Source organism: Dermacentor albipictus, chromosome 3 (genome assembly GCF_038994185.2).
Source record: "Dermacentor albipictus isolate Rhodes 1998 colony chromosome 3, USDA_Dalb.pri_finalv2, whole genome shotgun sequence".
NCBI lineage: Eukaryota > Metazoa > Arthropoda > Arachnida > Ixodida > Ixodidae > Dermacentor > Dermacentor albipictus.
The window spans coordinates 155,924,958-155,943,797 of NC_091823.1; the positions used below are offsets into that span (position 1 = coordinate 155,924,958).

Consider the following 18,840-nt stretch of genomic DNA (forward strand, 5'->3'; position numbering starts at 1 on the left):
GCTAATAACTTCTTTGTAGCTCACCTTTTTCTGAATAATTTCAACGTTGTGGTGGCGTTCACCACTCTCTGCTTATACAGGCATCTGCATTTCGTCAGAAATAACATTGCCGTAATTTCTTTTTCGGAGTTGCTTCAACACTAATTCCCCGTGTATTAGTAATGAAATATGCAAACGAAATTTATTCTTGTTCTTATTTTGTTTTCTTACCCAGGTATTAAGAAAAGCACCTTAACTTGAAGCACTTGTTTGACTTGGTGTAGATAACGCGTGTTGTGAACGTGCTCAAGACTCCCATTGCGTTTCGTTCGGCGCATTCATGGTAGTTGTTCTTTTGACCAAGCCGAAGCATGGGCTTCAAACTAAGGCGCATTTCTGAATGCAGAGGTCGCATAAGGCATTTAGATAGAAGCTTCACTTCTCGAGCGCCCATCTAGCTAATCCTGAACGTTCGCTTTTGAGGTATACCGACGCTCTGTGAGTGTTTGTATGGTATAATTCTCGCAAGATTGTGTGTATTGTGATTTTAAAGTGAATTGAACGTGTACTTGTTCTATTTACTAAAGTTTGTTCATTCTTAAGATCCCTTCATGAGCCCAGGGGGCATTAATGTAGCGAGGGTGCATCATAAAGAAAAAAATAGACAAGAACTACAACAATATTATGACACCGTTTTTTTTCGTTAATTTCCGCTTCCACTCTTGCTGCTTTCACACAAATCGTGGGAACGGTCCGGGTGTCTCCTCTCATATTGCGGTTTGATGTGCCAGTGACCCACTAAGGGGTTATGTCTCCTGAAAGAGCTCGTCTTGTTCTTCACAGTGGCGCCGTCGCAGCACACAGTTGGGCCAGCACAGAGCGGTTCACCTTGGACGTCTCTGTCTTGGGGAGCGAGTCGAGGAAGAAAACGCCGCCGTATAGGTGCTTGTGCACGGCCAGGTTTTCTGAAAACGATAGTAGCACATGCCGAACATCCTTGAAGCGAGGGCGACAAAACAATGAAAATTTGTTCGAGTGTTTGAGAACCACTATCTTGTATGTGTACAAACTCCTTTTCATTTACAAAACCGCTGTAGCAACGAACAGTAGCCTTATGCTAACAATGTTTGAGCTAGCACGTCATTAAACTACATATGATGTACGTCACTCTATATCATGCACCCTACCGTTAAGCCGCACCTAATACCGCACACAATCTTTATCGTACAATCTGCCGAAGTACTTAAATGTTCTCGAAGTTAATCCTTTTTCTGTTAGGTTGTTTTCTACACAGACTTTCATAGAATTGATAAATCTTTTCGAGCCTTCGACAGAACAGCTCACCAGTATAACTGTTGGACAACACATTGTAAGTGACTTGAATGAATCTGTTTATATGTATATTTGTCTATTTTGGCATTGCATTTGTGTAATGGGAATTGGCGCGAAATTGGGTAATTGCGTAATAGCGCTAATTGTGTCAAATGACAAATATGTAATAGATTACGTGTAAAATTATTATTATGCAATAGATTGCGGGCATTCAGAATATTTTTCACTGATTAGAATTCTGTTGTTGCGTATACTTTGCAAACTATCGCATTGCCTTTGTTTTTCACCACACTGCTGCTCTACGGTGCATAGGCGGGTCCACAAGCTGCATTTGGCAGCTTTTTCCCTGCCGTCCTCTCTCATTCCGTACTTTGTTTTGAGAGGAATCCATCTATCTATCTATCTATCTATCTATCTATCTATCTATCTATCTATCTATCTATCTATCTATCTATCTATCTATCTATCTATCTATCTATCTATCTATCTATCTATCTATCTATCTATAAAATTAACCCCGCGCTGAATAGAGTCGAACCCAACTCCCATGGCTTGGTCAAGCCGAGGAGCCCTACGCTTAAACGAGTTCCCTCACAAAAGCATTCGGTTGTTAACCGCTGCCCAATGACCATTTTATGCCAACCTGAGTCCCTTGCCGTTGAGCACGAGGCCAACGTGGGTACCATTCTCAGCGTTCGCAGACACCGGGCGCGCCACCCATCTCGGACGCCACACGCGCAGCGTATCCACAGGAAGCGCGGCACAGGTGCCCACCGGCAGTGCTCACCTCATACACGACGAGTATCGCAGCGTTCGCACGCACACATGGCGCCACGCATTTCGGAGGCAATGCTTCGCAGCGATGCCGTTAGATCACACACCCTGTCTGTAGGGAAGCGCGATGGGGGGCTACAGCAAACGGCTCCTGCACACCGGTGCACTACTGGCACAGACTGGAAGGCCAGGCAAATAAATTCGCATGGACTTCGCGTCAGCAGCCTTAAATCGCGCAGTGCGTCCAAATGAAACCGGAAAAGAGAAGCCCCGCTCTGGTACGCGGATCATAAGCGACGTGTTTCGGCGGTAGAAATGCGTTGCTTCGATGCTAATCGAACCACAGTCGACAGGCATCGTGAGATGTATTTTGTACGAATGTTCTTTCTTTTTAGGTCTCCTCACAGGCACCATTAGAACAGTTTTATGGCTCTTTCACGGTCTAATATTCTGTAATATGTGTTTTTCATATCCATATAACATCGTCCTGAAACTTTTTATATATGAGTCTTTCTCTATAGGGAATATGTAGGCTCGACTCCCACCGACAAGTCCTCTTTTAGTCCACTTTCATTTAGCTTTTTTTCTCATTATTCCTGCACTTCAATTTAAAAAAACACAGTAGAAGTGCCCTGTACTTTCCTTCGTTTTACGTGGCTGTGACTAACAAAAATCTTTTCCATCGATTCCCTTAGTTTCGTCCATAACAATGTACTTTGTTGGTTCTGAAACATTTCCGTAGTCTTCGTCCTGGCCTATAGCGCTTGTGACGCAAACTTCTGTTACGCAGTCCTAGAAATGTCTATCAAACTAAAGGGGTATTTCTTCAAAATATTAACTTGTAATATTACATCTCTCGGAGCTCTCTTGTCCGACCACATAACGGAACCAGCTGCATTCTAACAAGGGCTAATGCATTTCCGCTTGACTGAGACCGCAACCACAATGTTCATAGCACAGCATTAATACCGCGATAACTACAGTTTTCTCTGTAGTAATCCCGTTAGCGAGCCCTCGCTTGACCACTGCATTGTCGAGAGGAGCTACGTGCAAACAAGCGATGCTACACAAGCCGCCAAAATCTCCAGGCAAGGTGACACGTGCGATATCGCAACATCAACAGCGCTCTCAGTGGGTTTATGAAAGGGGCAACACATCAAAAAGCTTGAAAACATGCGCTTCATTCATGTCATTTCTTCTTGATATGCATCTAGTTATATTGTGTTTCTCTTTGTGGACGTATTCGATGTGTCGGCATATATATATATATATATATATATATATATATATATATATATATATATATATATATATATATATATATATATAATATTGCAATAAGAACACGTTGGAAGTGAGCCCATCGCCTTGCATCGTCCTTCCTCGTATTTTTGTTTGCTATGCTATATTCAGCAACCGCAGTTTCATTGGGCATTTTTGTCATTGTAACGTTCTGCCTCACTTTGCGTCAACGGTCAACCACGTAGTGCCAAAGCCCAGAACGTACACACCAACCATCGCTGTGCGAGTGCAATCGGCCACAGTTTTAAAGCGACGCTTTCTTTGCAGAACTTCCCATTATTTTGTCACTCTGTCGCCGCCGCGGTGGTAGTCACCTTTGTACGCTGTCTCAACTGAGTAGAAGCTGTCGCAATCGAGAATATTATAAATTTGTATGGGTGTCGAGTGACTCTGCGCTGGACGCTTTGATAGCCTTCCCCGCACTTGCCGATGGTAGCTGTCAGCCAAATACGCCGATGCGTCCGCCGCTGTTAGCCATACAGTTTCGTACAACTACAAAGGGAACTGTGGCGCTAGTGTCTACAGGAGCAGCAAGCAAGCTGGTTGAGCCAGCATGGCAATTACGGTTACGGCATATGAATCTGCCGTAACTTCGTCTTTCTTGCTTCAAACTATGCCTGCCGACAAACTTTTTTCAATATTCTAGATTCCGGCGGCTTCTATGACGGGGCCTCCTACAGCGAGTCTACTGCGGTACAGGAATGTAGTGACTTCGGCAGAGTCAGCAATCGCCGCTCAAAGCCATCCCGTTCGGACAAGGCTACGACAAGAATTTAAACTTTTTGCTTCCAAGCAAGACATTCTGACCATAAGAATGCAGATCCCATACGCGAAGATCCACTAAGCAAATGAGGAAGCACATGTGAATTTATTGGGAAAGTATCCACAAATATTTCCTTACACTAATTCTGCCTCATCGCGAATCATTAAAATTTCAGTCATTGGGTGACTTCAGCTTGAAAACACCAATGGCCTTAATAAATCACTGGTCAGCGCTTTTGGGACTGCCGTGCACAGCCAACACTCACAAAAACATTTCCGGTGTTATCGGCATCTTGCAAAGAGACTCACCTTCTCTAATTGCAATTGTCTGACGCAAGTGTCAAAAAATGTTAAATATACAGTTCTCGCTCCAATAATAGCTCGCCGATTTTGACACTTCCAAACATGACTTGATTGAGTACTGTCAATATAAGAACTTCACGCCCTAAAGAGGTTTTAGTGAAAAAAAACGTTATACCTGCGATGGTTTTCTTGATTCTTTCGGCAAGGAGTCGGAGTTCATTTTTGTCGCCCCGCCTCTTAACTATAACTGCGGCGGCGGGTGCCTCTCCATACTCGGCGTGCTCGAGTCCAACCACTGCAACTTCTGCGATGTCCTGCGAATGTTCTCGCAGTAGTAATTCCTCCAGCTCAGCAGGCACGACCTGGTTGTCCATGCACTTGATCATCTCCTTAATCCGCTGCACGAAGTAGAAACGCCCTTCTTCGTCGTAATAGCCGGCATCTCCTGAAGAGAGAGCAAAATCAGGAAGGTTACAAATACAGGCATGCGCCGCGTGGTGCCCTTACAGGGAGCTTAAATAAAAGAGGAGAAAATTAAGCATAAGAAGGCATTTGTTTCACAGCTTCACAGACTACGCTTCAAAGGACTCGGCTAGGAATTTATTCAGTTAGCAAACAAACACTTTCGAGCTCCGCGGTAGCACAAGAAAAAAGATGAAAAAGAAGCTGATGGTATTGGAGAGAGCAATGAAACCTAAAAATATCAACGCACTGTGAGCTAAATTGTGAGACGAGTGTCGGTTCAAATTCACCAACAAATGTAGGAGAGTGCGGATGATGCCACCCGATAGGCCCACGATGGTGGCCATGTTATAACAATACCACTGTCCCGAACAAACGCAGCCACAAGTCTTCGCTCTCTCGCCCGCGAGCTTACGCAGAATCTGTGGAGCACCAATGAATTCTCGAACGCACGTCTCCACAGATTGGCTCCACGTCAGCAACTCCGTCTATCACCAGGGTTACCACGAGCGGAAGCAACGCTTCTGTGCCGCCTGTGGCTCGGCGTGGCATTCACGAACTCCTATTCATTCGGCATTGGAATGGCCACAAGGCCCTACTTGCGACACCTGTGGCTGCGAGGAGACGATTGAGCACCTCCTTTGTGACTGTCCCCGTTACAAAGTGCCAAGAAAAGCGCTCGTGACAGCGCTCGAAAAACTGGACGATCGCCCCTTTAGAGAGAAAAAAGCTCTAAGACATTTGTCCAGACGGGCTTCAGCACTCAAGGCCTTAAGGGCTTTGGTAAAGTTTTTAAGGACATGCGAATTGCGCGACCGTCTTTCAGTGTTGTAGCGCGTATAGTATTGCAGTACTACGTGAATTTCCCGATTTCCTTTTTTCCTCTTCTTCTTCTTTCTCCTTTTATTCCCTTTACCCCTTTCCACAGCACAGGGTAGCCAGCCGGTACTTACACTGACTAACCTCCCTGTCTTGCCTTCTCTTTGTCTCCCCCCTCCCCTAGTGCAACTTCAAACTTATAATGACAGTTTCTTTTGGCAGACAGTGCAATGAGCTACGTCAATGTGTAGCAAGTCACTGTGTTACTGTAACTGATGGCAGAAGAAGGCATGAAACTGAGGGTGCGCGCGTCTCCACACCGGCGCAAACTGTTAGGCTTAGATAGACCTTTGTGGTGCTATAAACATAACGTAGGTTCGTCTGCTAATATGCCTTGTGTTTCTTCCCCCCTGCAAGAACCTTCGGCAACGACACGCTTCTCTGATTCGGTAGTTTGTGTCCAGCATGCTGCGCGCACTTGTGTTCACCCTTTTGTTGTTGTTAAAGCATAGCGGTAAAGGCGGCTTGTGTGCACCAGGCGTGCGAGGCAATGACGAGTAAATATTGACGGTGGCATAAGAAACCATCAAAACCATTATTTGGGGAATAAACTTCATCTTTAAGTTAGCTCATTCAACTAGAAGCTGATGTTGTGCGACTCACCCGACTTGCACCAGCCTTCGCCTTCAAAGAACTCAGCGGTCTCCTTGGGCCGTTTGTAGTAGCCTCGCATGACGGTCGGCATGCGGAAGCAAATCTCCCCTGTCTCGTTAGGACCGAGCTTCCGACGAGACACGATGTCCACTACCTGCGGAAGCGAGAAGCCGAAATACATGCGCATGCTACACAATACACAAAGCATGTTTCTACAATTTAAAAATTCGAGCTCCTGACTTCCAACAATTTTAAGACTATGACTTGTCATCATTAACTGGCCTTGTACTGTTAATACAAAATTTTAATGTGAATGTAATGTTAATAAACTTTTAGGTAGCAGATACCAATAACATCGGTGGAAATTAGGAAACATTATCGCAAAGGAGATACACCAAAATATTAATTTCTCTTTAGTAGATATAACAGTTTGCAATTGTGGAATTAAAACGTGAAATTCCTCGAGGCATGTTCGCATAATATATGCCGTGTATGATAATATTCGTACTCTGACAACAGTATTTTGTCCCGCATTGCGCGAGGCAGGCTGTTCCGTAAAATATTAAATGGAATGCCGCTACGTTTTCCTCGGTGCTCTGAGGCTGAATATGTCGATATTGGCAAAATTCTGAGCAATTATGTGTACCATTCCGTAACTAAGCGGGTTCATTACCAAAAATGCAATTTTTCGTTAAGAAATACAATGTGAGTGATTCCTGGGTGAAGTCAGAAAGTATTATTTGTGCTCCACACAAACGATTGATAATAAAGATTACTCTAAATAAAAAGAAAGTCCCAGTTTAGCCCGAAGGCTGAAGCATCGATTGCGATAGGAAATTACCAGACAGGTATACGATGTAAGGATAGCGCTATTATCGGCCGTACCAAATTGTCAATATTCGCTTGCTAACTAAATGAACAAGCATGGTGTCGATGCGCACAGAACACATGAACGCAACATTCTATGACCGTGGACGCACGCTGTCAAAACCCTGGCGTCAGGAAACGCGGTAGCAGCAGAGAGCGAAGTGAGCTTCGTGCTGTCTATTGCTTCAACGCAAACTCAGCGCCCAGAACACAGAACACCCAGAACACTCTGCCCCCAACGCAGATCGCTCTCAGGGTACGGACGCGCGACAGCGTGAAGCCACCACGTGCGCAGGTGCCGCTGGAGTAGAACGCTGCCCCCCTGCTTGTCCTCTCCCTGGGGCCTCGCAATGTCGGGTGCTTCGTGCACGACGAGACAGGCGGGCATCGTCCCCGCTTTGCTCCCATTTCGCTGGCAAGATTGAGCCGGGATCGCCGCCTCCCCTTGCCCACTTTCACTCGCACATACAGCGTAGGGCGCGCGGCGACATTGTTATAGCCCTCGGAGTTGATAGGGAACAGCACGGCGACGGCGATGCTGACGGTAGAAATGTGTCTGGACTGTTCATATAATTGCTATTGCATTCATATTTACTCCGATCTTAGCGTAAAAGCCTTTCTTTCATTTCGACCCCTATTCTCGTAGGTTAATAATTACAACTTCCCGTGTGTTCGCTCATCAGTTGGTGTTACTCATATCACTAGGCTTGGTTCTTTGCTTTTCAAAATCTTCATTATTGATTTGCCATAATGCGTTTTGTGAAAAATTTGGTGTTTCACAAACTTGAAGACTTGGAGGCTATGAAATGAAGATTTGGAGACCATGAAATCATGGTTTCTTTCTTGGTTATTGACGCCTAACCTCCCTAAAACCATAGTCATGTACTTTTTGATTAGGCCTTTTTGGATTACTAACTCAAAATATTTTTATGGCATAGTCAGTATTTATACATATAAGGCTTGCTTTCATAGTTCATGAAAAAGGCATTTGATTAAGTAGATATACCAGCCCTCGTGGAGGCAGTGCGTAATCTAGGGGCACGGGATGAAAACGCAAGTCGCATGCATAAAATCTACAGAGATTTCACAGCCAACTTGCGTCTCCACAAGAAGGTTACCTCTGATGAAAAGAGTGAGACAAGAAGACACAATCTCTCCAATGCTACTCACGGCATGCTTAGAAGTAACCAAGCTATTAAACTGGCAAGGCTTAGGAGTGAATATCTCAAAAGCCTTCGGTTTGCAGATGACATTGCCCTTTTCAGTAACACTGGGAATGAATTGCAACAAATTATTGAAGATCTAAATCAAGAAAGAGCGACAGTAGGATTGAAGAACAATATGCAGAAGACAACGGTAATTCATTTTCAATACCCTGGGAAGGAAACCAGAATTCTCGATTGCCATTTAGCTTTTAGAGACTCTGCATGAGTTCGTTTGTCTAGGTAAATTACTGAAGGGGAACTCTGATAATGAGACTAAAATTTACAGAATAATAATGGGTTGGAAGACATACGGCAGGCATTGCCGGATCAACACCGGAAGCTTGCCAATGTCATTGAAAAAAACAATGTACAATCACAGCACTCTACCAGTGGGGGGCCAAGTATATGTAGGTTATCATAGAAGCTCGAGAACGTATAAGGGGTTCCAGCAAGTACGGACGTGAGCACCAGTAAACAGAACGGACAGGACAACGCTACTAAACTGCTTTTCTTCTACCTTGGGCTCCTTTCTACGTGTTTCCTGTTCTACGGATCCCCCCAACCAGCGTTGTCCTGTCCGTTCCTTTAACTTGTTCTCACGTCCGTACTTGCCGGAATCCTTATACGTTCACCATGCACCAACTGGCCCAGCAAAGCACACTACTAAGCTTGAGAAGAGATCAAGGATTGGGCAAAGAGCGATGGAACGGAAAATGTTAGGCGTAACGTTAAGAGACAGAAAGTGAGCGAGGGGGTTGAGAAAGCAAACGGTGATAGCCGATATTCTAGTTGGAACTAGGAGCAAACGGCAGCTACGCAGGCTGCGTAATGCGTAGGATAGATTACTGGTGCACCATAGGAGTTGCACAATAGCTGCTAAGGGAAGGGAAGAGCAGTCAAGCTCGGCACAAAATTTGGTAGAGTGATGAAATTAAGTAATTTGCTGTCGCAAGTTGGAATCAGCTAGCGCAAGACAGGAATAATTAGATATCGCTGGGAGAAGCCTTCGTTCAGCATTGTTGATGATTAATAATAAGCTCGTGATTATAATGATAACTCATTCAGTGTATCACCACTTACAGATACCACAAAACTCAGTGCAAGCCCGACTTACCATTTCCCTCGCAGTTACAGCTAACTGTCGTTTGAATTTTTATATAAAAATTTAAATTCCGGAACTTTACGTGCCAAAACCACGACATGGTTATGAGGGATGCCGTAGTGGGGATCACAGAATGGTTTCGAGCACCCGGGGTTGTGTGAAGCGCATTCAAGGAACGGCACACGGGTGTTTTTGCATTTTGCCCCCATCGAAATTCGGCCGCCGCGGCCTAGATTTGATCCCACGCCCTTAGGCATAGCAGCGCCGTGCCATAGCCACTAGGCCGCCTCGCCCGTGACATTTACATTTGTTAGCTGCAAAAATGGACGTAGCCGGGCAGTCAGGCTTGCTCTAAGACGTTTTGGATTACCGGTATAAGCCTCGTCCGTATGGCTTAATCTGCACAAGGAATCGCTATGCTTCGAATGAATATCGCATGTGTTGAAGTAGTTTTCTTTTCCTCTTTAACGACAACATAGAAAATGCTAAGAAAGCATCCCCATGAAATTCTTTTAGATTTGCACGACAAGTATTATGTCCCAAACACAGGAATGGTCCCAGAAGGGTACGTTTGATCTTAAAATGAAAATTCTATATGCATTTCGCGTGATGGTGACGATAATCATGATGATGTTTATTGCGATGCCCGTTGAAACGGAGCGCGTACGTATGGTCGTCTAGCCTGCTTGATTAAATAAGCTTTGACTATATTTATCACTATTCTGTCTTTTGCCTATCTGATCTCTGTCTTAAGTTTAGTAATTAAAACCTTTATCACTAATATGTACCATTACCTACACTTCCTATGACTCCGCTTTCATCAACCACTTCCCTGCTTTTTCGCCCACCAATTATCTAATCATACCTTACCCGTCTTGATTGCTGACCATATCTTCATTCCCTATTCTTTCTGTTCCAACAATTCTGGAATATGTACACTCGTTACGAGTCTCGATGGATGAACATCTGCGAATTCCCATGCGATGTACCGTCGTTTTCAGGCTTTTCTTGCAGCACCTACATGCCTCCTCCTTAGGCACGCATTTGCTCCTCAAAATGCTTATGTGCTGGAACGACGTCTGGCGATCGATGATAACGTCAAGCCAGACACCTAAATAATCAGCGCGAACGCACCTTGATCTCAGTCATGCAGGCCGGATATCCGAGGTCAGTGCCCCTGGCGCCGCGCATGCCGGGCGAACAGATAAGGGCGCCGCTTTCGGACATGCCGTACACGTTTACGAGGCACTCGAGGCTGCCGAATGCCTTGAAGGCAGATTCGTACGTGGCCTGGGCCAGGTTGCCGCCACCGACGCCCAGTCGACGAATGCTGGCCAGCTGCTGTCCGGTGCGAAGAATCTCGGCGCACAACACGTGCAGGAAAGACGTGAAGAAGAAGGCCGCGGTCACCTGCGCGGAAGATGGCCACGAACTCCGTCATTAGGCCCGGTGCATCAGATAAGCAGCAGGCACTAACAGGGTGCCGTGCACATGGCTAATGCCAGAGCAAGAGAGTCGTTATTAAAGAAAAAATTACTTGGATGACGACCATTCGGAGGTTGTCATCACCTGTGATTATCCGCACATTGCTGGTGGCAAGTATATCAGGCTATCTTAAAGTATTTCTTCCTTTTCGTTGTTGGGCTACCGATACCACAATAAAATTTAACAAATACGGTGATCCCACGCACTGTGAAAATCCATGTAAGCGAACCTATCTATGCCATTTGCTTTTATTGACAATGATTAGCGTAGATGTGGTCGGTGCACGTGTAATTTCTTGAGCGTTATGTATAATACGAGAATGGTGAGTTGATGTTAAACGTTAACTTGCGTGCACCACTGCCGTTTGTCTGCGTAGTACACAGAACACACAGGGAGACGTGTTTGCTCGAGGCGTTATTGTTCGCCATTGCTCATAATCTCCAAGAGGTTTGAGCGTCATCATTGTCTGACGTGCAGATTGAATTGTGGCAGCAGTGTTAAGCTTTAATTGAATTATGCGGCTGTTCGTGCCGAAACCACGATTGAATTACGAGGCTCGCCACAATGGTGGACCCCGGAGTAATTTTGACATGTTGGTGTTATTTAACGTGCACCTAAATCCAAGTTAACTAGCGTTTCTGGATTTCGCTTCCATCGCAATGCGGCTGCCATGTCAGGGCTGGACCCCAGAACTCAAGCAACGACACAGCCATCAAGTTGCCGCGGCATTCCCAGAAGCGTTGATTAGACGTAAGACCGCTTGCGTAATGCCATCTGGACCCTATGGTGTTTTAATGCGGCTTTGCTTCTGCACGTCCTGCGTCAGTTGTCTGCTTGGCTAATTTGCGAGGTGTTTATTTTCCAGAAATAGCAGAAGCATACCGCACCACACCTTCATTTTTTTTGCAACCCCTGTTTCCTTGCGTTATCGTCATCTTTTCCCTCTTACGCCATCTCCCCCTGTATGGAAACTGCAAAAGAAACAAAGCTATTTTTCATTCGTTTCATGACTGCGTCGGTTCTGCCCATTTTCGGCCTCCTCTTTACAGTTCTATCTAGACCACCTTTGGATTTACTTTTCAAGAAGGCCACGGATAAGTACACCTGCCAAGAATCTAAACTGGCAACAACTAGGGAGCTCCAAACGTCATTGGGCACACGCCACGTGGTGGAAAGGTTCAAACAATTTTACCGCATCGACTTCCCTCTGTGCCACGTTCCTTCAATGTGTATGCATACACGCGCTCACGACGACCTCCCGACGCGGCGCGCCAGAACGCAGCAGCAGCAGTGCAGAAGTCGAAGGAAAAGGCAATGAAAGCGTCGCTCTAAAAGTACACTATAGTAGATCACCTAGTTCGATCTCTTACAGGTGTGGAAATTGTGCTTCACAAAAGAAATTACAACTTTCACTGTGTCAGGCCCACAAATCAGACTCGTCGAACTATGCGAATGATGTCTGCCAGAATTCCAAAATTTATAGGCGGATGTTTACTCCAAATGCCATCAAGCACGCTGTAAAACACTACACATACACACAAACATGTATATATATATATATATATATATATATATATATATATATATATATATATATATATATATATATATATATATATATATATATCAAATCTATCCGCGTCCGGTGAGTTAGTGGGCTGGGGCACCCGCCGTGGTCGCTCAGTGGCTATGGTGTTAGGCTGCTGAGCACGAGGTCGCGGGATCGAATCCCGGCCACGGCGGCCGCATTTCAATGGGGGCGAAATGCGAAAACACCCGTGTACTTAGATTTAGGTGCACGTTAAAGAACCCCAGGTGGTCGAAATCTCCGGAGCCCTCCACTACGGCGTGCCTCATAATCAGAAAGTGGTTTTGGCACGTAAAACCCAATAATTTTTTTTTGGCCCGCTGGACTGCTCAGAGTTGTTCTTCCAGGCTCGAGCTGTGCAGCGCGGCCTGCCATCGCGCACGGAGGCTGTCGATTGAGGCTTCGCTCGCATTGTCCTGTATTAGTTCCTGGCATTCCCATAGCATGTGCTCTAGCGTGGTTCTAGTAAAATGTTTCCTTGCGGAGACCAACGATAAAGCACCGACTGTCTGACCACGAAAATGGCTAAAGTGGCCGAAGAAAGTTATCCACTTGTGCCTCGAGCAGTCAGTCGTGCGGCAATCTTGCGTGCATTTGCGGGCTTCTTTCAGGCTCGGAGAAACTTTTATGTAGCACGTATTGAGCAAACTAAGGATGTATCGGGAGTTTTTCATTTCGCTCTACAACTTTCTTATTGACGCTTTTCATCCAATTAACATATTTGAGAAGTTTATTAATTTACTCTACTTATCTAGTTAAGTGGTATGAAGAAAAATTGTTTCAATATCTCCAACCGACGGCAAAAAACATTACCTTTTTCGGTCCAGCTACGTGGCATTTGCATATTTGTTTCATCATCATCATCAGCCTGGCTAAGCCCATTGCAGAGCACAGGCCTCTCCCATACTTCTCCAACTACCCCCGTCATGTGCTAATTGTGGCCATGTTGTCCCTGCAAACTTCTTAATTTGATCCGGTCACCTAAATTTCTGCCGCCCCCTGCTACGCTTCCCTTCCCTTGGAATCCTGTCCGTAACCCGTAAGGACCATGGGTTATATTCCCTCCGCATTACATGTCCTGCTCATTCCCATTTCTTTTTCTTGATTTCAACTAAGATGTAATTAACTCGCGTTTGTTCCCTCACCTAATCTGCTCTTTTCTTATCCCTTAGCTTTACTCCCATCATTCTTCTTTTTATAGCTCGTTGCATTGTACTCAATTTAAGTAGAACCCTTTTCTTAAGCCTCCAGTTTTATGCCCCGTACGTGAGTACTGGTAAGACAAAGCTGTTATAAACTTTTCTCTTAAGGGATAATGGCAACATGCTGTTCATTATCTGAGAATGCCTGCCAAACGGACCCCAGCCCATTCTAATTCTTCTGATTATTTCAGTCTCATGATCCGGATCCGCAGTCACTACCTGTCCTAAGTAGATGTATTCCCCTTACCACTTCCAGTGCCTCGATACCTATCGTAAGCTGCTGTTCTCTTCCGAGGCTGTTAAACATTACTTTAGTTTTCTGGAGAATAATTATTAGACCGATCCCTCTGCTTTCCTTTTCCAGGTCAGTGAGCATGCATTGCAATTGGTCCCCAGAATTGCTAAGCAAGGCAATATCATCAGCGAATCCAAGTTACTGAGGTATTCTCTATTAACTCTTATCCCCAAACGTTCCCAATCCATGTCTCTGAATACCTCCCATAAAACGCCGGGAATAGCATTGGAGAGATCGTGTCTCCTTGTCTGACTCCTTTCTATATTGGGATTTTGTTGCTTTCGTTATGGAGGACTACGGTGGCTGTGAAGCCGCTGTAGATATCTTTCAGTATTTTTACATATGGCTGGTCTACACCCTGATTCCGTAATGCCTGCATGACTGCTGAGGTTTCGACACAATCAAATGCTTTCTCGTAATCAATGAAAGCTTTATATAAGGGTTGGTTATATTCAGCACATTTCTCCATCACCTGATTGATAGTGCGAGTATGGTCTGTTGTTGAGTAGCATATTTGTTTAATCCTGGCTAAAGTTAGCGGGGACACCCTGTATAGCCGCAGATAGACTGCGCACACACTTGCCGCTTCGCGGCAAGTGCACCTTCTGCAATCGTAATATTGTTATGCGCTATTCCCGCGCACTGAAGCACGCATCCTGCGGAGCATGGAAGAATGCGCCAGAAGGGCGGTGAAGACGACGATCGGACTAGCGCTCTTGTTGTTGTTCTACCATCTAGCCTGCAGCCATCTCTCCGAGTATATATATTTTGTAAATTCAATTTTCCATCCCTTTTGGTTACACTCATTCCAGTGGATCCATTTACCGGAAAACGCTTGCGACGAATGCTGTGCGCGAAGGCTAGCTTTCTGGTTCTCTTTTGATTTTCCCCTGGACGTCTGACATTACCGCTAGTGCGGATGCGTGGACGTGAGTGCCATCTCGTGGCACTTCAAGGTGGCTTCCTCTGCTGTCCTTCTGGCACTCTCTTCGCGTATCACAGTCTTCTGCTCTTCTCCTCACCCTTTCGACATACTATCCTCCGCTTTCCGCCTAATGATTTCACTGTAGTCTCTTTCTCCACTTTCTACATCGCTATCTCTTCTCTATCGCCTTCTTTCAATCGCGCTCCGCGTTAGCTCGATCATGCCGAAGAGACATGCCGAATATCAACGCAGGAACAGGCGCCTAAGAGCGGCGCTATCTATGCAAGATCAGGAGCCATACCATGTGCCGGGATATGGCAATCGTAGTTAAGAAACGGCATCACGTAAAGTGTTCTTCGTGTTCAAGTTTAGCAACGTCCACTTTTCGTCACGAGGCAGGTTTTCATATAACGCAAGGCCCGAAAGAAAGGACCGAGTTGTACCCTACGGTGCCAACAACGCACACGCGCGCCACTCAGACAACATGGCGCCGCAGACACTTGCTCATCAGCAAAAAAAAAACAGTTTTAACATTCTTTAAAGATATATCGAGGACATTTTACCCTCAGGTAGAATATTGCCAGCACTGCGAACATCACGCGTCAAACTTCTGTGCACTCTACTTTGCTATTCTAATGCATAGGAAATAAGGATCTTTATTGTATGTTTAGGATTCTTGTGAGCACTTAGCTTGCCTGTGCTGACCAACACCTGCAGAACCAATATCTATACACTCGAAAGCGTCCAGGCCCAGGCACTTAGAAAGTGTCTTTAATTTTCGCCATGCTCGTCAGCAGCTGAAACCATCGGGATTGCACACGACTTCCCAGCCAAGGCTCATACATTCATGGAAGTGCTCAGAGCACACGTAAGCCACCTTGCTCGAGCCCCTGTCCATCATCTAACCTCACTGTCAAAGGATCGACCACGTGCCTCCTTCCGTCGGACAATCCCGTCCTATCGTGCATACCTTCCATCAGGTTATACAGATTTAGCGAGAGTTCCGTTTCTTCATTGGTGCTTGGCTCAAGCAAATGTTTTACTAATGGTACCAGGAAGACGAAGAAAACCACAACTCTCGTCACCAGCACTCAAGCAGCTTTCACTGATCTTGCTGTATGAGACATACAACGAGCATCACCATTTATATACTGGCGCTTCAACCATGGTGAATTGGTCTAGAGGATCGGTGATCTTTCCTGCAAAAACCTCCACCGTGAAGATTCGACTACCTCACAAGGCCACATCTACTGCGGCGGAACTCGCTTCTATTCTTTGTGCACTTCCAGTAATTTCTGATGAACTGCCCAAGAAATGGAGCGTACTCAGTGACTCAAAGGCTGCTGTTCATTGTTTGATTTCTGCCTTTCTCCGCGGACCCCACGAACAACTAGTTCTAGAAATCAGATTGCTGCTTCAACACCTCGTCGAACTAGGACATGACACCATGTTACAGTGGATTCCAAGCCGCTGTGGTATATTGGGCAATGAACATACTAATAAGGACATGACACCATGTTACAGCGGGTTCCAAGCCGCTGGGGCATAATGGACAATGAACATACCGATACAGCAGCACGATCTGCGTAAGGAGAGGGCTTGCAAGACTCGATATCATTCTCAAGAACAGACGGAGCAATAGAAATTAGTGCGCTTTCAAATGAAGCCGTGAGATCAATATGGAACACACCATGCTTGAAGCATACACGTCTGCACTTACTGGACCCATCCCTTGGACTACGACCCCCATCTGGACTCTCGACTCGAGACAACCGTACTTTGCCGACTGTGGCTTACTGTCACTTTCACAAGATCTTTTGCCTTCCGAGTCGGTATGGACGAGAGCACGGTTTGCAGTTACTGCGGCGGCAAAGAGGCGATAGGACACATACTTTGCCACTGTCCTCAATAAAGCGCGCACCAGCTGTCGCTAGCGGCTGTGTTGGTCCAACTTGACGACAGGCCATATTCAGAACAGACAGTCTTAGAATGCCGACATGAACTGTCCTCACACCGAAACTCGGTCAAGGCTTTGTTGACCTTTTTACATGGCAGTGGCATATTAGAAAGACTTCAATGATCCCGTCCTTCTTTTTCCCGCCTTTCTTTTTATCCACGTTCTTCTTTCTTTCTTTACTTCCCCTTTCCCTTCCCCATGCATGGTAGCATACCGGAGGCTTTATCTCTGGCTAACTCCCCTGCCTTTCTCTCATTTGCATCTCTCTCTCTCTGTGAGTGCTTTTTCATAAATTTTTCCGCGCTTCTAATCCGTGTTATGTCTTATCTGCAGTCTCTTATGGAGGTATTTTATCATTTCATGCGTTTAATTTAGGAGAAACCTCGGATGAGACAGAACCAGGCCGTGTGGACATGCCTCGATGTACTTCTAGTGAGTGAATTCGGAAGAGCCCAGGCTGAGTATAACTTGGGTGAGCTGGAGTCCGAGTGATCCATAAGCAAAAAATACATACTTTGCGAGTTCCGCTCATTTTCCACAGCTATTCACGTAACCGAGCCGTAAAAGTGGTTTCATTGCCGTTAGCAGCTGGTAGTGGGCCACCGTTTTACCAGTGGTGATGCGTTCATAATATGGTATATTGTGTAGAGCTCATTGCGAACCATGTGAATGTTTTACTACGACGCTGATGTATTAGAGGCTCGATTGCGCAACATATGGGCGACGCACACAGAAGAGAAACACACACCACGAGAGCGCTCCTTGCAACTATCGTTTTATTCCCTTGTCAATGGAATAAATACTGTGTAAAGGGGGTTTATTCGGGTCGTAGAGAAGCAGCGACCAAAGTGGAAACAGCAGGTAGGGCGCAGCCAGCGAGCGAGCAGGGTACGAGCCACGCGATGGCAATGGGGCTTTTCAGCCTGCCGATCTTCTTCGTCACAATAACCCCCGGAATTGAAGAGTAGCCATCCTGGCGACCTAGGAAGAGGTGGGCGGATCGTAGTACTGCTTCAGCCGGTCAATGTGTACAGTTTCTCGCCCTCGTCGACGGAGATCGGGAGATGGCGATACGGGTTCGACCACGTAATGTGATCACTGGTGATGTCTGTTCAACCACGCGGTAGGGCCCGTGGTACTTCGGGAGGAGCTTGGACGAAAGGCCAGGAGCAGCAACAGGCGGGACCCAAAGCCACACGCGTGAGTCGACGGGGAAGGGGAGAGGGGGAGGATTGAGGTCATGGCGCTCTTTTTGGTGGCACTGTTGAGCAGACGTCGAAGAACGGGCCAGTTGTCGGCATTTCTCGGCGTGCTGAGCAATCGCAGAAACAGGTGAGCATTCAGCAGGGTCCGGCCGGTACGGGAGAACAGTATCAATGGTGCTGGAGGGATGGCGGCCGTAAAGCAGGAAGAAAGGCGAGAATCCAGTAGTGGCTTGAGAGGCAGTGTTATATGCGTAAGGGACGAACGGAAGTACAAGATCCCAGTTGGAGTGGTCAGATGCAACATACATTGATAGCATGTCACCAAGAGTTCTATTGAATCGTTCTGTTAAGCCATTGGTCTGTGGATGATAAGCAGTAGTAGTGCGGTGAATAATTTGGCATTTAGATAGGAGTGACTGCAGGACGTCTGAGAGGAATACGCGGCACCGATCACTCAACAGTTCGCGAGGGGCGCCATGGCGGAGAACGAAGTTGTTTAGTATGAACGAGGCGATGTCTTTTGCTGATGCAGCAGGCAAGGCGGCGGTTTCCGCATACCGTGTCAGATGATCTACGGCCACAACAATCCATCGGTTGCCAGCGGCAGTAGATGGAAGAGGCC

At 46.1% G+C, this 18,840-nt stretch overlaps 1 protein-coding gene across 1 annotated transcript in view; it reads right to left on the reverse strand.

Moving 5' to 3' along the window:
- Positions 1-18,840, reverse strand: part of LOC135920568 (uncharacterized) — a 62,511-nt gene continuing 43,671 nt past the window's right edge. Inside the window, exons 6-9 of the mRNA XM_065454888.2 lie at positions 10,696-10,971; positions 6,397-6,541; positions 4,628-4,897; positions 1-944 (exon numbers count right to left, since the gene is read on the reverse strand). Of these exons, the coding sequence (XP_065310960.2) occupies positions 817-944; positions 4,628-4,897; positions 6,397-6,541; positions 10,696-10,971 (819 nt within the window). The 3' untranslated portion in view covers positions 1-816. The remainder of the gene's footprint in view (positions 945-4,627; positions 4,898-6,396; positions 6,542-10,695; positions 10,972-18,840) is intronic.